We start from the raw sequence: 23,813 nt of genomic DNA, 5'->3' as shown, positions 1-23,813 counted from the left end.
AGCGGGGAGGCATAGAGTGGCACGTGGGTATGTGTGACACTGGTGGGTCTGCACGCACCCGCAGCATGGGGGGAGCAGGTCGCAGTGGTGCAGGTGGGTGCTTTGCCCACGTCTCGCCCACTGCACAGACTGACCTCCGGCAGCACGGGTGCCCGCTGGCCAACTGGCACCCACCTAAAGCCGCTCGTCATTGCCGTCGTGCTGAGCGAAGGCACCCCGCACATGTGCTGGAAGGACGCTGCATGCCTCCGTGTGTTACGCAATGGGAGAAATCCCACCCAGGCGTTTCCACGGCAAAAATGTTTGGTTTTATGTTACTGCTTTGTTAAACCGCTGCTTCTTGCAGTCGCAGCCCTGCCCAGCCCTGCCGGCTGCAGGGAGTTTCCCCAGGGGCCGGTGCGAGCGTGGCTGGGGCCGCAGACCCTTGGGCACGAATGACACGGGGCTGTTTGTAAACTGTGTTAATATTTTATAACTTTTATATTTAGGGAGTTAATGACTCTAAACAAAGCAGATTTTAATCTAATCAGCTATTCCTCGTGCCACGTCAATCCTGGACATCAAAGTGAACATCAAAGTGAGAGGCATGAAAGGCTTCGAAGGCAGCGCCAACTGCTTCGCCCAGGTGCATCTCTGAGCGAGCTTCCTCCTCCCTGCTTCTGCTCCAGCCTGGGTTCTGAGGCTCCTCTCGGTTATCTCAGATCTAAAGGATGTTGTCCCAGCAAGGAAAACAAGATTAACATAAGAATGGCCCTCAGGAACAAAGCAAAAGGCTGTTTAAACTTTTTGCATCTTTTCGCCTCCATGGCGGCGAAGCTGGGCGCTTCAAAGGCAGGCGGGCTGGGGTAGCGCGGCGTTGGCTCCATGGGAGATTGGTACAGAGATGAGCGGCTCTCGCACCGCTCTGCAGAGGCTGTTGGGGAACTTCTTGCACCAATCCTTATTTTTAAATTGTTTTCCTGATGTGGGTCAGATTCTGAAACAAATCCTGTTATTGTCCTCCATTTTTTTTCCTTTGTGTTTTCCTGGCCGGAGAGAATCCGTGGCTGAATCGGGGAGGTGAGAGGTGCTCTGCTCCCCATGCTGGTGGTGTACGCACAGCCGAGAGCGTCGGGCTCTTACGGTGAGGGAGCTGCTCTCCCTGGAGCATCCCAGCAGAGCAAGGGACCAGCCCTGATTCAAAGGCAGTTTGCAAGGTTTTAAAGCATGAGTGCCCAAAAGGCAGTGCCGGGGAGCTGCCTGCAGCTGCGGTGATGGCGATGGGGGGTGCCATGGCTGTGCACCGGGACCCCCCTTGCCCTGCCAGGCTTGGAGCTTGGGGAGCCCAGCAGATCTGGCTTGTGGCAGGGGACGGCTGCTGCAGAGTGTGCAAGAGCTCCCGGGCAGGCGGCCAGGAGCGTTTCCTCCCCGCCGCTTTCCCATGGCTGAGATGGGCTCCGAGGCTTGAGAAAAGCACCGGGGGCCGCAGAGAGGAAGCTGTTGGGAGCCTTTGCGCTCCTCAGCTATTTCGGACGCAGCTGCTTTTCCACTGTCTCTCTCTTGAAGAAAAAAAAAAAATTAAAAAAAGAGTTTAAATATATACATATGTGCAAGGCTGCATTTGGGCAGGCCTTGATAAGGCTGCTGCAGCATTATCATATCTAAATATCCAATTGCTTAATTTTATAAGCCCCTTGAGCTGGTGCAGGGAAGAGCTCAAGATCTCCTCCAGGCACTTGCAAATCCTATTTCAGGCAATTAGGAAGAGACGTGCAATAGGCAGGGACCGGTGCGGGCAGGTCCCAGCAGGGCACCTGTGTGATTTGCCATTTGCAGGCACTGGAAGCAGCCGTCCGCCCCGGGCGGGTGGGCAGAGTCCCCCTGCCATGGCTGGGGACGGCTGCCAGCACCGCTTGCAGGTGAGGCTGGAGCTGGCCCCGGAGCACGACGCGAGCGCTGGGATCACTCGAGGCTCTGAAGCCTCTTGGTGGGAGGAGGTGGATCGGAAAATACCTGCAAAATGCGGGACCGCTCCTGCCCTGCCGGCTCCCGGGCTGCTCAGCTGCAGGCGCTGGCTGGCCCCGCTGCCACCTCCCCTGCCCGCCCAGGGCGACTTCTTGGGGCTCTCTGCACCCAGACCCTCTTCTGCTTCTGCTGGTTCAGCCCATCCACACTTAGATTTCAGCCCCTTTTGACACTGTTTTTCCTCTTCTCCCCAAACGGGAGCCCATGTACCCTGCCAGGGTGTTTCTGGAGTGGAAGCTGGGGGTGGAAAGTTGTCTGGGCTGGGCACTGCGTTGCTTTTCGTCATGTCCGCTCCTGCAGCAGCGCCGAGGGGGGGAGTTCCTGTCGGGCTGTGATGGAATGGGGCTTTCCTCGCGTCTGTGGTATAGGGCTGGGTACCACGGTGGGCATCACTTGCGGCTTGACCCGCTGGAGCCGAAGGAGGCCTGGAGGCACCGTGTGTGCACTGGGTGTCGGGCATGATCCGGAGCACGGGTGAGAAAGGAGAGGCTGAATCCAACCCCGTGTCACTGCGTGCCGTCGGCTGCCTCCCTTTGCTTTGGGGTGGCATGGGGTAGGGCTGGGAAGGGTGTGATACGGCTGGGAGAGGCTCTGCTCCTGGGCGTCTCTTGTGGGAGAAACCAGTGTGCAGGTGCAGAAGGGCTCCGCTGCCAGCCCAGCAAGAGTGGGATGGGCAGTCGTCCTCAAACGGGGCCTGCTCATGTCTCCTGGTGCCCTGAAAGGGCACGGTTATGGACTGAGGCTCTGCTACCCAGGCCGCAAAGCCCACCCCATCCCCCTCCTCGCTAATTAGCCGCCGTGCGTGGCTGTGGTGAAGCTGGGGAGGGAAGCGTGCAGTTTCTCTTCTTGGCACCTGCCAGGCTGTTGTTATTGGCCCCTTTTTTTTCGGAGACCTGCCAGAAGCCGGTGCGAGGTCTGGAGGTGGGCTCGCAGCCTGTGCCTGCGGCGGGTGCCGTGGGGTTTTTATTCAGAGGGGGCTGTCGGTGTGCTGCTCCGGTGCCTACTGCTTGCTTGTCCTCCAGCCCGGATGGAGAATTGTCCTGCAGCCTGGGTGGAGAGGGAGCTCGGTGGCTGCTGGGCGCGTGGAGGGGATGGCATTTGGGAGCGTGCTGGGATGCCGGCAGAGGCAGGCCAGTGCTCGTGGTGCGACTTGGTGCTCGGCAAAACCGGAGCTTGGGAACGGTGCGACAGCAGGTTCGGTCGCTTGCTGAGAGCCTGTCTCCAGCCTTGTGCAGGGGAGGCAATCTAAAAATACGAGCTTGTTTGCCTCCAGCTGGAGTTGGTTTGGGCATCCCTGGCTGTTGCTGGAGTGCAGCGGAGGACAGCTGAGGGATGGAAATTTGCAGACTGTAATTTTGCTGATCTTCCTTCCCCGCCCCACTCCTAAAAGGCGACGGCTGGGAGAAACACGGAGCAGGAGGACAGTACCTGGAGCTCCTGGCCTGCTTTGCTCAGAGTTTCCAGGACATGATTCACCTTTTCCCCTTCACCAAAAGGAGACAATACTGTGTGGCTGCTAGAGGGGATATTGAGAGGTTTATCTTTGCTGTGCCTCAGAGTCTTTATGCATGGGAAACCGGCACAGCCCCCTGCTCCTGTCTTGGGCAGCGGTCACTAAAAGAAACATGAAATCATGTGGTTTCTCCTGTTTTTGTCTTCAGCCTTGCTGCCCAAGTCCTCTTCCCTGGCTGGGCTGGAAGGTGATGGAGGGGAGCTTGCTGCTGCCCCTTCTCCCTTCCTCTCCAGACGGCTCTCCTGTTCCACAGCATCTCTGGGCACTGGTCCGAGCCGGTGGCTCGGCTCAGGTGGACGATATGGTGAGATGCTTCAGCCATGCTGATGAGCTTGCGTGAGCCTGGCTGGGCTGTAGTAACAGCATTAGGGTGCAAAGAGCGTCGGGGTGTTGCAGAGACGATGCATCTGACTCCCCGGGCGTCTGTTTCTGGTGGAGAGGAGCTGCCCGGGAGAACTGCTGTCTCATGTCTCTGCTCTCCTCTCTCCCAGGTACCAGACCACCTTTCCTGGTTTTTGATGCTGAATCAGGATCTTTTTAACTAAAGATGGAAACACTGGAGTCAGAATTGACCTGCCCAATCTGCCTGGAGTTATTCGAAGACCCTCTCTTGCTGCCGTGTGCTCACAGCCTCTGCTTCAGCTGCGCCCACCGTATCCTGGTGTCTAGCTGCTCCTCCAGCGAGTCCATTGAGCCCATCACTGCCTTCCAGTGCCCCACGTGCCGCTATGTCATCTCCCTCAACCACCGGGGCCTGGAGGGCCTCAAGAGGAATGTGACCCTGCAAAACATCATTGACCGCTTCCAGAAGGCATCCCTGAGCGGCCCCAACTCCCCCAGCGAGAGCCGCCGCGAGAGGACGTACCGCAACAGCCCTACCATGTCCGTGGCCGGCGAGAGGATCGCCTGCCAGTTCTGCGAGCAGGATCCCCCACGGGATGCGGTGAAGACGTGCATCACCTGCGAGGTGTCCTACTGCGACCGCTGCCTGCGGGCCACCCACCCCAACAAGAAGCCCTTCACCAGCCACCGTCTGGTGGAGCCCGTGCCTGACGCGCACTTCCGAGGACTCACGTGCTTGGAGCACGAGAACGAGAAGGTGAACATGTACTGTGTTGCCGACGACCAGCTCATCTGTGCCTTATGTAAACTGGTGGGCCGCCACAGGGACCACCAAGTGGCATCCCTCAGCGATCGCTTTGAAAAGCTGAAGGTAAGCACCCAGCGCGGCTGCAGCGAACCCGAGGGCGAGGTCGTCCGTAGGGGCTGGTGTTTGCTGACGGACGGTTGTCAGAGCAGAAGCTGGTTCTGGATGCCCCAAGTGGCACCTCTTAACTTAAGCCAAACCACTCCTTAAAGATACGTGGGCTGCAGGATGGAGCTTGTGGGCTCCTCCAGGACCCCAGTACCAGGAGGCTGAGCTGGGTCTCGCTTGCACAATTAGAGCAAAGTCTTTGCTATTTTATTTTTCTCCTGCTGGCGTGTGTGTGCCAGGCCCAGGCGTTGGACCTTGTCCCCAAACGGCCGGACAGCAAAACATCAGTGGGCACTGAGGTGCCCTGTGGCTGTTGCCCCAGGAGCGTGGCTTTCCCCTGGGGCTTGTCCTGTCCTGCGAGAGAGCTGGGGTGGCAAAGCATGGCCTGGGGGCCCTGTGAGCATCGTCCCCTGAGGCTGTCACGCTCGGACCATGCCTGTTCAGCCCTCTCACAAGATGGGAGCAGGACAGGTCAGGCCGTGGGCATTTCCTTTTGGAAAATCGCTCTGCAGCCTTCCAGCCTGCAAGCTGCAGTGCGTGGGAACCCTCCTGCTGTCCATAAAACCTGCCCCGCGGGCTTTACCCGTGCCTGAGGACCGCTGTGCCCCGAGAAGCGTTCCGGGGAGTACTTTCAAGTCCTCCTCGAGCTGACTTGCTCAAAGCTTCTCCACTGTGAGAGAGGAGAGGGCCAGGCTCTGGGAAGTGACGGATGATGAATGGGTTGGGAACAGCCCTGCGGAGAAGGAGTTGGGTGTACTGTGGGTGAAAAATTGGACGTGAGCCGGCAACGTGCGCTCGCAGCCCAGAAAGCCAACCGTGTCCTGGGTCCATCACCAACAGCGTGGCCAGGAGGTCGAGGGAGGGGATGCTTTCCCTCTGCTCTGCTGTGGTGAGACCCCCCCCTGGAGCACTGCGTCCAGCTCTGGGGTCCCCAGCGCAAGGAGGACATGGACCTGTGGACCATGTCCAGAGGAGGCCACAGAAATGGCCCAAGGGCTGGAACCCCTCTGCTAGGAAAAGAGGCTGAGAGAGTTGGGGTTGTTTAGTCTGGAGAGAAGGCTCTACACGGAGACCTTATTGTGGCCTTTCAATATATAAAGGTGGCTTCTAAGAAAGACAGAGACTTTTTACCAGGGCCTGTAGCGACAGGACATGGGGCAATGGTTTTAAACTGAATGAGAATAGGTTTAGGTTGGACATAAGGAAGAAACGTTTTTCAATGAGGGTGGTGAGACACTGGAGCAGTTTGCCCAGAGAAGCTGTGGATGCCCCATCCCTGGAATCGTTCAGGGTCAGGTTGGATGGGGCTTTGAGCAACCTCATCTAGCGGAAGGTGTCCCTGCCCATGGCAGGAGGGTTGGACTAGATGGTCTTTGAAGGTGCCTCCCAACCCAAACACTTCTGTGATTCTGTGAGGCAGTGGCAGGGTTCCACTCTGCTTCACGAGCACCCCAAACTCCTCTGTCTTTCACCCTCCCATGGATCTCAATGCTTCAGCCCTTTGCAGATGCCATCCCTGGAGGGGCTGGCCTGAGCGGTCCTCTGTGTCTCCCAGAGGGACCATGCCAAGGGAGGCTGCCGTCTCATGGAGAAGGTGGCTGGAGGCCGACCAGGATTTGGAGGCTTCCGAAGATCTCCCTGATGGCCCTGTTGCCTGGGGTCTCCCTTCCACCTGCTTCCTGCTGAGACCAGTGTTTCCAGCAGCGGGGAGCTCCCGTGGTGGGGAGCCCCTTCTCTACGACAGCGTTTTCCATCCTGATTTTCCCCGAGCTGAAGCGGCAGGAATGGACAATCACTCTCCAGCCCCCTTCACTCGTAGCACGTATTGATCCGAACTGAATTACTGTTCTGCTGCTCTTCAGGTAGGAGAGAGCAAACTTCCCAGGGACCCCTCCGGAGTGCTTTGAAGCTTAATTTTTATGCAGTGGCTGTGGTTGTACTGAATGTTATGTGAACCTGTATGGATGATGTTTGACCTATATAAAGTTAGAAATCCCTCTCCGTCCCCCGTGCATTCCACATGAGTCTGCAAAAAGGTTTTAATTCCTTTTTTTTTAATATTAAAAAAAATATAGCTGGTCCCATTAGAGGTCACGTTGGTGAGGCTGTAACTGTGGCAGCAGTCATATTCCCATTATAACCCTTCTTGTGTGTTTCCAGCTGCTGCTTCCTGGTCTTTTCTCCCTTAACGTTCTGGGCTGTTCTGACCCAAAAGTGCTTTTCCTGGCTCTTTGTCTTGTTAATATTTTGAACAAAATCAATTTGTCTGCTCTTGTGTTTTTTGAGGGCAGAAGAAATACTTCCATCACTCTAGCAAAAATACAGAAGACTTTTTTTTTTTACATGCAAGCCAGATTATTTTTTTCCTCCTTTTTTTTTTTTCTTTTTTTTTTTTTTAAACAAACTGATGCCTGAAAAGAAATCTGTCTAGATGTCCCGTTTCCTGGGCTGGTTTCCCACCTCCCTTCTCCAAAATCTCCCAAACCTGATGTGACATGCCCAGTGATGCGACTTCAACATCTGCAGCGGCAGAATGTGCTGTAGGATGTCCCGTACTTTATTTCTGTCTCCCCCCATGTTCCAGCCATGAGGTCTGTCTTTCGGTAGGTGCTGCCAAATGGTGACGGTGCCACTGCGTGCCCACGAAGCACCTGGGGGCCGTGGTGGCTGATCTTTGCCTTCAGACCTTGATGTGCCTGTCTCGCCTTCGCATCACACCTCACCTAAACTTCCCCCGGTGTGCGGAGCAGTGCCAGCAGCCCAGTCCTTAGTCCAGGACATTCTTTTTCCATGAGGAAATGTCTCAATTAGCAAACTGGAAACCTTAGAAAGAAATGACCATGTATGTTTGCACGCAATAAAACCCGGGAATAGAAATTAAACCCCTTTTAATATTTTCCTCCCTAATCCAGCCCGTGTCAGCTAGCCAGGCAAATTCATCTGAAGACAAAAACCCTTGACAACCTAAATTGCTTCTTCAACCAGCCAAATTTTGCAGGTTGCCAGAACACCATTTATTTTTTTTTTTCGTTTTAAATAACAGTCTGAAGTGATTTTGGACAGGGAGGGAAGCTCTCCTCTGCTAGAAACATTCTTTCTGTGCTATTCATGCTGCCCAGCTCCCCGTTCAACTGCAGGAGCTGCAGCTGAATGGGGGAGCAGGGGAGAGGGGGCTGGGGTGCCTCTGCCCGAGCCCGCCGGTGGCAGACGTGTCTGTCCTCCCCGGCACGGCTCCTGCGCGGGGGGACCTCAGTTACGTGTCTGTAATCCCCGCCTCTGGCTGTGCATCGGTTGGGCTATCTTTTGGATGGCGTTTTCCCTAATGCTCTACCTCCACTGCAAGAATTGCAGGGGATCAATGTCGAGCTTTACCAGCAGAGTCAATATTTGCATTAGTATTGTGTGTCGTCTTCCTTGTACAGCCTCAGTCTATAGTTCCGACCGCAACACGCCCTCTGGCAATACTTGAAATCCTTGCAAGTATCTGAAATACTTGAAATCCTTAAAAACGCGCTGGGATGGGAGCTCTGGTGAGATGCTGCCCCCCGGGAGCTTGTGGCTGATGGAGCTGGCTGCTGCCTCCCGCAGCCGCCTTGCCCCCCAGGCCTGCCCAAAATCCACCCGTGCCCCACGGCAGGGCTCTGCCCCCTCCCTTCTCTCTTTAAGTCATTAATCAGCGAGTTACGTTGCAGCCAGCCTGCTCTTGAAGATCCGTGGTACACTTGGGCGTCGAGCAGCGAGCACTTGCTTTTAATCTCCAGCTTTGATCCCGTAGCTAGAGCGAGCTGGAAACATCTTTCAAGTTGTTTTTTTTGATGGAAAATTGGGTTTTGAACGGAGTAACTCCATTTTATCAAAAGGGCTGTGCTTTCCACAAAAATCTTTGGTGGGGATTTTTTTTCTTTTTCCTCTTTAGAAGAGCTGAATGCCTGAAAACCATACTGTTGTGTCTAAACCCTAAACTATCTCCCAGTGCTCCCCTTCCCCTCCGAGCTTGTTTTACATCAGAAATCTCTAGTGCGTGTCTGCAGCGTGGCTTTCCCATGGAGACTCTGCAACGATCTGTCCATACCATATTGTACACCTCAAGGTTTTTTAGGAACCACCTTTAATCCCTTTAACGCATATTATGGCTTTTTATTTTGTGCATCTTCAACTCCAATGGTTTATATTATAAAGAACCTGGTAGGTGCGAGCAGTTTTCCTGAACTGCGGTAAATCCGAGTTATGAACCTCCGGGCGGAGGTTCTGGACGTGCCCCGTGGTTGCTCACATAAGGCCCATTGCTTTGGGATAAAGGACTTCTTGCTCCGATTATGCTGCTGTTTGCCAGTGCATAATTCTGCACCCAGTTCTTTCAAGCCCACAGGTCGGCTCATCCATAAAAGCGGCTCCATTTGCTGTGCGCTGCACCTCGGCCGTCGTCTGCCAGCTCAAACAGCCGCTGGCAGAAACGTTGCAAACCCCAGGGATGCTGACAACGCAGGATAAACCACGGCTATTTTCAGCCCTGGCCATTTGATGCCGCTAGATGTTCTGCGGCGAAAGCATCCACCTGTTTTTAGGATGGACAGAGAGGGTTTTCCCAGCTCCCCTCCCCTTTGCTGGGACTCGCAGCCCGGCCCTTGTTGTGAGATGGGAGCCCGGGTCGGGGAGCATCTGAGTGTAAGAGGGGACCACGCGGGATGCCAGGCAGGATGGGGCAGAGGTCGAAGCGCTAGGGTCACCCGTGTGACACGGGAGCGTGTCCAGGAGCTTTCCAAAGCTGAGATGCCTGGGGTGGATGCAGCGGCATCCTGTTTCCCTGGGAAGGCTCCATGTCAAGGGTTGTCAGCTACAGAGGCCACGAGGGAAGGGAAAAACAGCTCTTTGGGTAGGAAAGTGCTTTGAAATAGAGTGGCTATTTCCCAGCGCTGCGCTTAAGCGCTTGGAGAACAGAGGATTCAGGAGATGATATACTTGGCAGTAGCATCTTGCCAGGCGAGCGGTGTGGGTGAGGACCAGCAAGCAGGTCATGCAAGAGGAACCTGGAGAGAGGGCAAGCGAGAGGCACGATGCTTTTAAGGCGTTGGATTTCCGCCCGTGTTTTCTGCTTGCCTCAAGGTTTCGGCGTTTGCTAGTAGCAGGCTGTTTGAGCGGGTCCTGCCACAGCGTGACCCACAGTGCCGAGACCAGTGCTGAAATATTTGTGCGTAATCCTGTGCCGACAGACACTTCTCTTCAACCAGAAGCAGTGTGTGCCTTGTGCTGCCGCCTTTTATTCATTCACAGCTGCGATGGGTAGAGAAAGAAGTGCTCCTTCTCTTCTCCCTCGCCAGGCAAGGTGGCGTTCACATTAACATTTACCCTGGTAAGAGGATGCAGGCGTGTCTCTCTGCTTCAAGCTGGCCTGCTCGACCAGAGCCTTGAGAGAGGGCACGTGCTGGGCTCTTCAGGCAGAGACTTGGCATGCTGCTGGCTGAGGATTCATTTGGTGACATAATTACATCTGTGCAGAGCGGGCGGCTCCAGCGCCCACTCGGCTTTGAGGCGGCACCCATTCAGCTGGGAGAACAACTGGCTGGTGCCTTCAGAAAGTGGACCTCAGTTAACGTTGCGTGTTTGAGGGCATCTTCATATCTCTTGTTCTCTTGCAGCTCACCGTAAAGGTTGCTGGCTGCCTAAACCCCCCTGGCATGAGCTCTCGGAGGTCCTGGGGTGCCACCCGAGTGTGTCTTTTGGGGTGTGCGCTGCTTGATGTCTCCTTGCTCAGCCTTGGACTACCAGTCCTGCTGCATCGTATAGCCCTTCTTGCGGTGGTGAAGCATCTGCCGGCAGAACGGACTGGGCTTGCTCATTGACAGCGTTGGCCTCCGCTTCCTCAGCCCGACGGGCAGCGCAGGCACTCCTGATGCGTGAGCTTGGCTGTGAGCAGTCAAAGGGCACCGGGATTTTGGTGCTTGTTTTCCCTCTCTGCGTGTTCAGGAAGGGTCGAGATGTTTAATGCAATCAGCGGCAAAGAAGTCCGTCAGCTCGGCTTGCTGGCTGAAAATCGACATTAAAGATCAAATTAAAAATGTATGTAGATTAAGTGCAAAACTAATGGCTTGACCTAGATAAAGTCAGCGCCTAGGACAGCAGCGCATTATCTGCCGAGTAAAATCTCGGCCAATTATAAATTCAGATTGCTTGAAACTCGTAATTACGATCCTCTCTGCGGAGCGCTGCCCTGCCCCGAGCCCTGCCTGCGCCGGCGGTGGCTGCTGCCGTGTCGGGGCCGGGCGTGAGGTTACGCTGCGCAGCAGCTCCCTGCAAGGGAGAGGTTACATCAGGAAAGGCTTTGACTGAAGAGCTCTGCCCGGCTCCTCCTGTCCGTGATTTGTGGTGGAAGGAGTTTGCAGAGAAAGGATTTTGCCTTAATTATTTGCTGCCATCCTTTGCTTCTCTGTCCGCTCTGTTCCCTTTGCGGGAACCGGGTAAGGGCCAGCTCAGAGGAGGCTTTTCCTTCGCCGTTGCTGAGGCTTCTGTTGATTGACAGGCTGGAAATACCACAGAAAGTGTTTTGTAACACTTTTATATCTGCTCTTTTCTAGAGGAAGAGCAACGAGCCAGGTGGAAAGCTCATCACCTCTTAGGCTTCAGAGAGGTGCGCTGCCTCCAGTGGGTCTTTGTGAGTGGGACTCAAAATTAAAAAAAAAAAGTCCCTGTGCTAGACAAATCGTATGCAGAACGTTGATAGTTATTCCAAGGCTCTTAAGTGAGCAGTGGGGTAGAAAAAAGAAAAAAACCCCTTCCTCCGCGCTGCAATATAGGACTTCTTCACCTTGGGACTTGTGAACGTGTTCTTACTTGCTCTGTGTGAGTCACTGAGATTGCAGCTTAATTTATAATTTACTGTTCTGCCATGGGGCTAAACTGATTTTATATATATGTATTTCCCCCACACAAATAAGAGTTAGCTGAGAATGAGGGTTGCAATTGTGACTGCTGTGACTCCTACACAGAACGTGGGGGGCCTGTTACCAGCAAAAATACAGAAAGCTCTGGTTGTGTTGTAGCTATCGGTTCCTTTACTCTTCACCGGCAGTGGATTTGCTTTTCCTGCTTGAGACCCGCTTAGAGAAGAAGATGCAAACCCAGCTGAGGCTTGCTTCAGACCAGGTTTGCGGTGGTGGGAATTGCAACCGCCCTGCTGCTTTGGAGACCCTGGGAGGGTGGCGGGCGGTCACCTGTGGATGCTGCAGCCCTGGCCGTGCTGGCGGAGGGGGTCTGAGTCACCCTTGGCCGCAGCCCTGGCTTGGCCACGGTTCAAGCTCACCTACAACGGTTGTAGTACCGGTGCAGGCAAGTCCATCCCTTCCTCCTGCCCATCTCCTCTCTGCAACCGTGCTGGAGATCCAGGCGCCTGCACTGCAACCTGCCGCAGCTTTGGGACTGCGAGCTGGGGCTGCAGCTGCTGGGATGATCGACAGGCGTTTCGGGGCAAGCAGAGCCCCTTCCTTCCCCCACCAGCCTGCTCCTCGACCTCACCTGCTGTTTCTTTTGCTTTCTGTGCGTGAGTCCAGGCATCTCTACTCCCCAGCAAGCTCCTGAGGCTTTTTAGCAGCGGTTTCGTTCTCCTAAGGCAGGTAGATGGTGGGAAAAAACCAATACAAGCACGCTGTGGGGTTTATCTCTGGTTGAGTTGGAATCTAGTGACAGGTTAGAAGAGATGTCTCTGAGCAGGGGAGACCTGTGGTCCAAAATGGTGTCCCCATCACAGCGTTATCATTCCCATCGCTTTGTTTGCGGTAACAACCGAACACCTTGCAAAGCAGCAAGCACTTAACTGACGTTGAACGCAGAAGAGCACCTCACCTTGTTCCTGATGCCGATAAAGGCCTTTGATCCTCTGCCAGGCTCCCGTATCAAGTGACTGCCCTGGCCTCTGTCTGGCGTTTCAGCGTGCCCTTTGGATGCCACACAGCGGGAGTCAGTCATCACTACGGCTTAGATGCCAAAACTGGAACTAGTTGAGGTCCCCTTCATGGGAAGTTCTGAAAGGTCCTGGGGGGTGCATCACATCTGCATGAGCCAAGGGTGCCTGCAGCCATCCTCAGCCTCGTGGAGGGGACAGTCCCCAGGACCTGGTGTGCTGTCCCCATGGCGGTGGAGGCTGCTCGGGTGCAGGGAAGCTCCATGCACTGGAAGTTGTAGCTGTGGAAGTAAGGCTGGCAATAAATAAGGCTGGAAAAAAAGCAGGGCCGCAGCTCTAAGCTTTTTCTTTTTTTTTTGGCATGCCAGCAGGAAGCATCAGCAATGCAGGCTGGTCAGCGTGCTGGTCTGTCCGCCTTTGAGCTGCTGCTCTGGCGTTGCAGAAGCCCCAGGAGGCAGGAGGAGGCTCGTGAGCACGTCTGGGGCTGGCGGCATCTCCCTGCTGCAGCCTGGGCTGCGCTTACTGTTTTGCTCAGATTTCATCGAAAACACGTGCTTGATGTGCGCGGCAGGAGCGCGTCACCCAGTCAGCCGCCGCGGGGAAGCGCGTGTGGGTAACGCGCACTGGGGCGAGTGTGCGCACGGCACTGCTTCAGCCGTCGCATTTACCTATGGAGTGCGAGTCATAAGGAAATACATTTTCCTGGCTGCTTTGCCCCACGGTAGGAGAGGGATCAAAAAGTGCCCCTGATGTAGCTCCCAATTTAAGTTTTCCATCAGCATGGAGGACGCAAGTGTTGGTGACTGTTTAATTACTGATCATCTGTAGGTCACGGGGACTGGAAATCAGCACTGTGTGCTGTGATCCTTGGGGGTTTTTTTTCCCAGAAATCTGCTTTTTGGGGAGGGTTTTGATTTTTTTTTTTTTTTAAACTAAGCTGTTATGGGTCTTGAGATAGCAGACTGGAGAAACTGCGTTGGTTAGATTAATCTCTTGCTTTTTCCAAAACTACGTTCACATCCAAGCTGATTTCGATGTTATTGTCTCAAGAGCAGCTTGAGCTGGAAAATGAAAGTGCAAAGCTGTGCAAAAGTCACTCGACAACACCGTGTTTGGGATGAGGCTAAAGGATTACTCTCCAGCCTTCAAGTCCTGCAAGACAGCAGGTCAGAACTGAAGTCTATGGAAGAAGCAAAATGGTAAGCAGATGAAGTTATTTTTAAATAAGAGGTGTCACCTTCTTTTATTAGTCCCCCCCCACCAAATGCCTTAATTTCAGAAAGTGGCTGGGGGTCAGTCTGTTGCATCAGCCTCAACAGTAGGAAGTGATGAAGGTGATGGTTAAGGATATGAATGAATTCCACCTTTGTTGGGGTTGATAAACCAAAATTCGTGGTTCTTATCAGCTGTGTGAGTGTGGGGACGGTGGGGTGTGAAAGCTGAGGAGCACGTGAGGCTGTGCTCGTGGGGGCTGGTGTGCTCGGAGAGTTGACTTGTTTTGGGAAGACGAAGCCAACAGGGAACGTGCCATTGACCCGCTGCTTGGTGGTGCTTGGTACAAATCCATCGGTTAAGGGACATGGTGCAAGGTGAGCAGCCGTGCCCAGGAAAGCAAGGTCAGAGGAGCAAGGAAAGGGCAGATGTAGGACGTCCAGATACCCAGGCAGCAGCCCTGGCCCTTCAGCTGCTTGCTTTGGGAGATGTCTTGCTTGGGAAGGCACTGGCTCTTGATGGGGCTGCCAAAAGCATCAGTGTCTTCCATGTGCTGGCAACATTGCAACCAGCTGATGCCTGTGCCTGCCGCAGCCTCACAGCTTCTCCTGGCTTGAGGACTCCTCCAGGCCTTCAGTGTTGCAGCAGCAAAGCATCAGATACGCTTTCAAAAGCCCAAGGAAGAAGAATAAAAGCCCCCGAACCTTTTGCTGTCAACATCGGCAACATGCTCACGATGAGTCCGTGTGGGCAACGTTTCTACTCACGCCTAAGGATGAGGGCAGAGGATGCTCAGACCACATTACTCCTTGCAGGGACACTGCTTATGTCCCTGTGCCATCCCTTGCTCTCCACACGAGTAGTATTTGCAATGGTGGTTTGCTTTTATTTTAATTAGCTGCTGTCCTGTGAGCTGCTGGCAAGATGCCGGCATGGGCAGTGGTCAGGCACGGTTAGGAAAGCATCGGCGTACAACGCCAAGGGCCGTTCAGCTGCTCCAGGGGCTGCCGTGCCCCTGGTGCTGCTTTCCTGGCAGGCAACAGCGTGTTTTGCACTGGTGCGGTCTGTGCTTCCTTGCAATGCTGCTGGGTACCCAGCTCAAGGATGCTCTTTTGAAGATGTAATTTTGTCATTGCTCTGTAAATAAACTGGGCTTGAAACGCGGCGTTTCCACTCCGAGCAGCCCTGCAGCGCTTTCATCAGGGGGCTAACCAGAAACAAAAACAGGTCCAAGTTACCGAAGGGGGACGGGGAATTTTTTTTGGCAGAAGTTATTGCGCCGGTAAATTAGAAATGAAAAATTTATGAGCGTGTCAAATTGTACAAGTGCAGCAGCTCCAGATCATTAGGTATTAAATTCTTGCTTAACTTTATACCTTACGATGATTGACTCTTACACGGTGATTAGCTGGGTGGGAATAATTTGTGTGTGGGTACTGCTCGTGCCTCCTGCCGGCGCTGGGCAGGACGTGGAAGGAAATGCAGGTGCTGGAAGTACGTAATTTCCTCTTCAGAAGGGCTTGTGGAGGAGCTGGGGTGCGTGGCAAGGGAAGGAGCTTTTCTCCCTGCAGCAAGAACCTGGCAGAACCTGGGGTTTATGGCCCTTTGTGAATGTTTCCTTGCTCGTGTCATACACCTTGGGGCTTGAAGACCGGCAAGAAAATCAATGATGCGCAGACGAAAGTCTCTGGCTCTCCCTTCCCTGGGGAGGGATCTTGTCCCTGGACTCTGGGAGGCGGGAGACGTGAAACCGAGCAGGAAAACGTTCGAGAGCAGCATGCGTCCTGCTCGGGAGCTGGGCTTTTTGTGGTGGCCCAGGTCTGTGCTGGGACCTCATCGCTGCCTCTGCCCTGGCCGTAGCCACCTTTCCGAGGGCATTGGCAGTGCCGGTGCCTCGGTCACCCGGACCTGCCGCAAGAAGACAAGCGGGTTGTAGAGGAGCCTTGTGCAGAGGGTGGAGGCAGGCTGGTCCCGGCATTCCCGGCCGACGAGGGTCTGGCAACCTCAACTCAACACTGAGTCTGGGAGATGCTGCCCTGTTGGTTGTGCCAATGGGTTTTACTCCTAATGCTGTTTTGCGCAACTTCATCAGGTGGCGGTTGCTCTGAACCTGAAGTAGTGTGTTCAAACACTGCAAAAAATGAGGTCTTAAACATCTGCAGAGTCCAGCTGTGGCTTTTACTGGGCTCTTCTGCAGCTGCTGTGGTGTCCATCAAACAGGCTTAGGCATGAGATGACAGGTTTAGCAGTTGAATTTTCAGTGCTATTTCTGGAGAAGGGGAATAATCTCTGAGATCTAATACTTAATGCTACTTTCCAGCATCAACAAATCTATGCCAGTCCTTGAGCCATGGCCCTGTAGTTTTTCAAGCCAATTTATGTTCCCACCAAACGTGATCTTTGTTCTAGCCATCCCTCATCATGTGATTTAACAGATTATTTTTTCCCCACTCTGTCAACAGATTTGTTAACAATGTGGATACTTTTATGTTATAGTTTTCTTCATAGCATCTCTCTGGATGCCTCAAATCTGTGTTATCTTTTGCAGTTTCTAAATTTCCATTTAATTCTGATTTTTCTCTCCATGTACTCCTGCTGTTTCTCTGCAATATAAACTCTTTCAGGGAAAACTTACCCTCTTGTGCATGGTTTCCTTCCCAGAATAGGGACATTTGTTTCCTGAAACAACTGCAAGCCGTTATCTTTTCAAGGCTTCTGTTTTGTGCTGTTTTTAAGGGTCTGAGCTGAACTTCAGCTCTTTCAGTTCTGCATGAATAGTGTTTTTTTTTTAAATAAGAAAAACAATAAAAATAATTAGTGCAACTCCAGATCCCATGTAAAGTCTTCAGCGGTGGAGGATTGTCTGTGTGGGAGGTGATGCTCTACCAGCTGCACAGCGTTGCCTTGTGGCCTGTCCCCCAGGAGCTCTTCTTTGGGGTGCTTGGGTACATTTTCTGCTTCTTGCTCCTTTTCCTTGGCTTCCTGTTAGATGGTTTTGCTCTTGCAGGTCTGCACCTTGCCCAAGGGCAGGATGCTATTTAAGACTGTTTATTCTCAGCTATTCTGCAGTGCTCCTGCTGCCAGCAAGCTCATGCTACCTGTGCTTTTTTTTTTCCCTTCCCTTCTTTTTCTGAGCTTTTGCTCGGAATTTTTGTCTTTGCTTTGTGGCTTTGGTAACCCAATCTTGGAGCTTGCACTTGGTATGTCTTGCGGTCTGCCGTGTTCCCGTGGCTTCTCCCGAGCTCTCGGCAGTGTTTTCTGGCAGCCTCGCGCTCCGTGTCCCCGAGTCCTGCACCACCAGCTCTCCGAGGTTCCCCAGGGTCGTTCCCTGCTGCACCCTTGACTCCGTGGCCTCAGGTTCATCACAGGGGTCTCGGGATGGGGGAAATTGCTCTTTTTGGACTTGTAGGTGTGTTTCCCTCACGACGCTTGTATTCAAAAATGTTTTCTGCACCATGTCCTTGTGTTTCTTCAGCAGGGAGAAGTGCTGTCCCTCTCCCTCCTGCCTGGCACCCGGAGCCCTCTGCTCACCGAAACAACTGGCAGCTTTGCCAAAGGATTAATATTCCTGCACTGAGTAGCTGTTGTTTAATATTCAGGATATATTGCATTATGGGTGTAATGAATATTCAAGAGCATGAATTAGCATAGCTCAGTTAATTATGCTCCGTGTGCAATTGGGAAGGCACTGGCTCTCGTTAGGCTATTCGTGGCGCGTACTCTCACTTGGAAAATGTGTCCCAGCAACGTTCAGTATCTTTAAGTGATTTGGAGAATCGGTTGCGTGCATTGGAGCGTCATATGAATTTCTTAGCAGGCTCTAAGTCATGCTCTGAGATGCTGAATATTGCTATTATTGTCACATTAGACCCTTAAATAGGCTTACAGGTGTTATTAAATGATTTTACCATGACAGCTGACATGCTTTTTTAAAAAAACCTAATTTGAATATCCTATCAGTGTAGTTCGATGTGCCCTTTTATAGAAATTAATGTACAATAGCAGCACATCTGCTGATAAAAATCCTCCTGCATTGGGAGTGGAAATGGATCTTGGGAGCTCGAGATGAGGGATGTGTGGGGTTTACCTGCTCTGTCCTTCCAGCTGGCTGCAGGCTGGTCCCTGGAGTGTCCCGGCTCCTGCTTTGGGCTTTCTCCTTCTTGGCGTGCTGGCTCCAGGGAGACTGTCCCATTGCTGGAAGGTGCACCTTATCCGCTGCGGAGCTGAGCATGTCCCATGGAGCTGGCAGGCTCCAGCTCGCGATGGGTGCTGTGACCATTCGCTTGACCTTTCCAGCCTAAATGATTCTATGAATGCCTGATAGATCAACCCACCTCGTTTTGATCTTTATCTATAAAGACTAGCGACAGGACAAGAGGAAATGGCCTCAAGTTGCGCCAGGGGAGGTTCAGGCTGGATATTAGGAAAAATTTCTTTACTGAGAGAGCGGTGAAGCACTGGCAGAGGCTGCCCAGGGAGGTGGTGGAGTCACCATCCCTGGAGGTGTTCAAGGAACGTGTGGACGTGGCACTGCGGGACATGGTTTAGTGGGCATGGTGGTGTTAGTTGATGGTTGGACTTGATGATCTTACAGGTCTTTTCCAACCTCAGTGATTCTGTAATTCTGAGGAAAGCAGAGGTGTGTCCCCAAAAAACCTCTTGAGCTGGCTTCCAGATGAACAAGTTCTTGCACCTTTAGTACTGCTTCAGAGCCCCTAGTGGGCTGGTCCATAGGAGGCCACATCTGTAGTGGTTGGAGAGCCCTGTCCTTGCAGGATGTCGTGACTGTATAATGCTATACGATGTGCAATGTAAGCACATAGCTTTTACGCTACCAACGTGTAAGGTATAGCATCTATGTCAGAAGATGGAAGCCCCATTGTGGGCCATGCAGCCGGGGTGGAGGACAGTTCTGGGCCAGCATTGAGAGTGAATTCTTGCTTATAAATTAAACTACTGAGGCGGTCAGTCCTCCTGACCTGCCTGTCTCTCGTGATGGGGCTCTGGCCGTACGCAGCAGGATTAGGGCTGCCTTCAGATGCTTGAAGTGTCCGTGTGAGCCGTGTGACGTTGGGAGCTGGGGAGCCGATGTGCCGGTTCTGGGGCGTCGATCGATGTCCTTGTCTTTGCTGCTTGGAGCAAAAGGAGTCTCGGACATGAAAAGCAGAGATGTTTCTCATCGTCTCTCTCTCTCTCTCTAAGGCACAGGTTAGGGGTCGCTTCTGCCCCTGCCTGTTGCCTTCCTTTCATTTGGTTGGTTTGGGGGTGTATTTTGCTTTGATGGGAACCTGCCCAACAAGCGTTCTTGGGAGGGATATCTAGCACCATTGCCTGTGTGCTGCTCTGCACAGCTCTGATCGGTGGGTCGTAGTGCCTGATCCTGTCAGCCTCGTGGAAGCAGTGCTTTGTTAATCGTGCCCCGGAGAGAGACCCCCGGCTCCCGCAGGGAGAGACCGGAGCAGCGGAGGGGACGGTGTGCTCCTGCCCCGCGGCCGGAGGTGCCGGTGGCTGGGGAGCTGGCTGGGATGCTCCTAGCATGCAATGCCTTTTCCACCTGTGAAAGCTCTTGGACTAATCAGCTGCATCCTGCCATCTCCTCCAAGCACAGCCCTTTTAGAGGCCCGTCGGAGCGCAGCTGGCTGCGCGGGAGGGAGGAGCTGCCTGTGGAGCAGCTTTGGCAGGCTGCGCTGCTGGGAGGGAGGCTCCGAAGCCTCACCCGTGCTGCGATCTGAAAAGCAACCGGCACGGCTTCCCGCTCGTCCTCCACGTGCCAATACCCCTCCCTTCGGGGACGGAAAACGCATGGCTCAGAGGAAGCACGCGTCTTCTGACGCAGCTTGTTTGCGTCCTCGGCCAGCTGGCCGTAGGACAAGGAGGGGAGGCTTCGCCGCGTCCCCCGGCTGAGCACCCGGTGCTGTGACTTTCAAGGCACATCTGGTTGCGAGGGGCCGGGATTTGGGCATTTTAGTTTTCAAAATCCGCCTGATATGCAGCCAAATCCTTGTGAGCCTGCTGAACCCCTTTCTGCTCTTACGGGCATCTCTGATTTATGGAATAAGCTCAGAAAATAACGTGCAAAAAGGCGTGTGTTGCGCAGGATGTGCCAAAGCAATAAATCCAGATTCCTTCCTTGTTTCTCTAAAGGGCTTTTGGGAACCAAACATCCGGCATCCAAGAGAAAACGTGCATGGGTTGTCTTTCAGCATGTGCTGTTTGGCTTTATTTATTTATTCTTATGATGATGATGATTGGAAAATAAAGGTCACGAGGCAAAAGAGCCTGATGGATACGCCCACTGCAGCTCTGCGTCCTGGCAATCGTCTGACGTTTGTGGTGGAGTGATCCATAAAAATCCAGCCTATAATGTAAAACATTAGGGGGAAAAAAAAAGCGTCCCCTCTTTGGCCTCCCAAGGAAGGAATTATGTCCTGCCTGAAGCTCTCCCAGTACTATGAAGAAGGAGACATTTCCAAGCACAGTGGTTCAAGGGTAATGGGGTCTGCAGTGTGGCGTCTAACAAAATTGAAAGCTCTTTCTAAAGTGTGTTTGTAAAGCTTTATCTCAAATAACTTACCTTGAGTACTTCCATACCGCTTAAAATGGTATTCTTCCCGGATGACTGGTGCGGGGAATGATTTTTTTTTTTTTATTAATGTGGATAGAAGTTTGGGGGTTTATTGGGTGCAAAAGTTTAAAGCTGGATATTCTCTGATGGTATCTGCAGGCGTAAAACTGGGCAAGGGACTCGGGGAAGCTGTAAGTCCCGTAGTGGTGTCCGGGGAACGCTAACGTTTTATGAGACTAATCACTAGGTTAAAGCCATGAGAGTTTAAGTCCGAATTTCTTTTCAGCCACACCTAGCTTCTGACAGCAATGCCTTTCTTACCAGAAACTCCTGCCACTTGGATCCTCGTCAGGAAGCCAAGCAGGCTGGAAAACTGAAAGACGCTTAGAGACGGTGTCGTGGAGACAGGAGCTTGGACGGAGGGGTACCTATTTTAGGAACTCTGTTTGCAACGTGAACGTACTGACTTTGTTTTGAATGTGCAAGGTGAGGACAAATGCAGAAGGTTGTTTATGCGTCTGAGGGGTAGAGATGGGAGGTGGGAAACGCGCGATGGCTTTCCCGGTGTTCTCCTCCTGGATGCTCTCGGGCACTGGCACGGAGACCGTGGTGGGTGTTGTCCTCCAGAGGTGGGGCTGGTGAAGGAGACACAGCTGTGGTTGCTGGTAACGGTTGGGCCATTGGCTGAGACCTGCACCCACTCTGTTTCCAGAGAAGTGATTTATCTTTCCCAACTCCTTGAGCATTGCTGGCAGAGGACTTGCAAAGAGGCAGTGCTGGGTTTGCAGGTATGCATTGGTGCTGCCTGGGCAAGGGGGAATCTCTTCTGGCCTGTGCCGGTCCACCTCTGCAGTCCCCCCGAAAAGCAGCCGTGCAAAGATGTCAGCAGGAGCCATTCAAGCAGCTTAAATCGGTTCTCTCAAAGCAGCAGCTGGCTCAGCTGTTTGCTCTTGCTGCACTTTGATCTGACAAGCGTTCACTAAGAAAATTAGCTGCACGGTCTTTGCTTTTGTGAAACCCAGGCAGTTTGGAGCGTGAAGCGTACGCTGCGAGGACCTGCTCTCCCCAGGGCTGCTGTGAAGAGGGGTGCTGCACCACCTCCCGCTGTGGCTTCCCGTGTGCTTGGCCTGGTCTCCTTCTCGTCTGGGACTTTGATTCCCCCCTGAGCGAGCAGAGCTTCTGCTGGGAGCAGGGACGGGTGCTGGGGGTCCTGCCCGCGCAAGGACTGGGCTCCTGGAGATGGCCATCTTCTGGGACTGCAGCCTGGAGAAGTTCTCTATTCCCCTGAAGCCTCCTGTTGCCTTGAAGAGCCTTTTGAGTTGGAGGAAGAACTTAATCTTTGCCAAAATTGATTAAATTAATTTCTTAAGATCGTAGGCGCGGATGCTGTCCTAGTCCCTCGTCCCTGGCCGTGAGCCCACTCGTGTGGCCGTATGGTCCTTCTCATGCTAGCTGGACAGGCTGCCCTCTACCAGCTGTACTTCGGGCTGCAACCCCCCAAAACAGCTTATGGTAGTTCATCCTCCTGCTCCTTGCTTGCCTGTGGCAAGTTCTTAATTGCTCTGCCTCAGTTTCCCATCTTTAAAACAGTGCTATGTGAGATTGGCATTTGAAAGACAGAAGATGGTTGAGAGAAGCTCCTGCTGAAGGGCAACGCCATCTCCTGAGCTCAGAGCTCAGCTGGTGAAGGGAAGAGCTATTGATTTTTCTTAACCTTGTTTTCGAATGGAGTTGTCCGTTTTCTGACTAAACATTATGTGCTGTTAATGATTTGCTGTCTCAACTTTTGTTTTAAAGTCTTGCTGTTCACCTTTCTAGAGGTGAAGCGTGTAAGAGTCGGCACCCAGGAGGCATGCGGGAGGCAAGGTACTTTCCACCTTCTTGGGTCATTTGTTGTCAGCTCAAAAAAAAAGAAAGAGCAACATTATGCAGGAAGGCAAAGAGGGGCTTCATTTGCTCATTGGGTGTGGAGACCTTTGGGGTTGCGTTCTGTCCCGTTGTCTCTGGAGAGCACCAGCTGTAACTGGAGGTATTCCACAGGCACCAAAGCATATGTATGGATGTGTCCCCACCCCTGGCGATGCTCCATCTGCTCCTCCTGGGTTGAGAAAAGTTCAGTTAATTCATCATTCATTAAATAGAGGGAGAGTCTTGCCTTCTCCTTTTCTTGATGCATCTTTTACTCCATCTCCTGTGTCTTGAGTCCAACCTATAAATCGAGGCTGAATCAGACCTGTCTGGAAAGAGCAGGCAGTTTGGGTGGGATGGGGGGGGGTACACGGCCACGCCTCGAGCAGCGTGCCCGAATCTGGCCACATCCCGGCAGCCTGGTCTGGGAGAGTTTTTGCTCTTCGTTCTTGGGCTGCTCCTACCAGCCCTTAGCATCGCTTCCAGAGAGCAAGCAGGGAGGAACTTGGAGAAAGCCAGCACCTGCTTGGCAGGCATTCAAAGTGCCTCTTTGGTCCTTCTGCGGATTTTTGCACGCCTGGAGAAGTGATGACTTTTCTTCCACTGTCTCCAGAGGAGCTGATGGTCCTGCTGGGAGGAGGAGAGGAGAGCACCGTGTCCCCTCCCGCCTGGGTGAGGGTGCTGCCAGCATCAGCTTGAACTTTGCTTCTGCCGGGATTCACCCTCCTGCGCGGCCGGTCCCTTTCCCCAACCCCTGCGTTTGTGCTGTGGCTCAGGAGGCATCGATCTGGGGTCACAACGTCTGCTGTCCTCAACCACCCCCTCCACGTTTGGAGGCTCTGGAAGCTGCGGGATGCAGGTGACCCGGGGATTCCCGGGACTCGGCTGCCTCTCCAGGGGCCACGGAGCAGCACGTCCACTTCCTCCGACCCAAGATGCCCGTGTCCGCTCCCAAGGTGAGGCGGGCTCTGCCCGCTCCTGCTGCTGGAGCATGTGTTTATCCGCAGCGGCTGCTCCTGCATGGGCTTCACGCTGGTGTGACGCTTGGCAAGTCACCGCTTTGATGCGGTCCCAGTGACAAATTACTCTTCGAACGCTTGCAGGCTTCCCGCGCCATCTAAATGTCAGCTCTTTACAGTGCCTCAGAAGTAAAGAAGATTCGCATCCGTTATGATTATTTTTGCAATGCCACTAGGTTTGAGGGGGCTGCTGCTGTTCCTTCGGTGCTGGAGCTCTGGAAGGGCGGGGGGGGGGGTTTGCTTTAATCTTAAAAGTCATAAGAAGAAAGGGTGAATTTTAGGATTTTGACAGCAGAGCCTGGCTGCAGGTGATGTGTGTGAGTCTGAAGGGACCAGCTGCACAGAAGTTTTCTCAAGCCCCAGGCGTGAGCTGCAATGTGCTGCTTTGTCTACCAAAGGGGTCGGAGCTTTTCCCATAGGAAATATCCTCATCCTTCTCATTG

General features: G+C 53.3%; 1 protein-coding gene across 2 annotated transcripts in view; it reads left to right on the top strand.

Moving 5' to 3' along the window:
• The first annotated feature begins 4,064 nt into the window (after window positions 1-4,064).
• The window catches only part of MID2 (midline 2), an 88,304-nt gene continuing 68,555 nt past the window's right edge, over window positions 4,065-23,813 (top strand). The window contains exon 1 of one of the 2 annotated variants that reach the window (XM_059824387.1): window positions 4,065-4,616. In XM_059824387.1, coding sequence (XP_059680370.1) covers window positions 4,065-4,616 — 552 coding nt within the window. Of the gene's footprint in view, window positions 4,731-23,813 lie in introns of both variants that reach the window. The other variant, XM_059824386.1, reaches the window with a different exon arrangement.

Source organism: Gavia stellata, chromosome 14, assembly GCF_030936135.1.
Source record: "Gavia stellata isolate bGavSte3 chromosome 14, bGavSte3.hap2, whole genome shotgun sequence".
In the NCBI taxonomy this organism is placed as follows: domain Eukaryota; kingdom Metazoa; phylum Chordata; class Aves; order Gaviiformes; family Gaviidae; genus Gavia; species Gavia stellata.
This window is presented reverse-complemented; position numbering and strand designations above follow the sequence as displayed.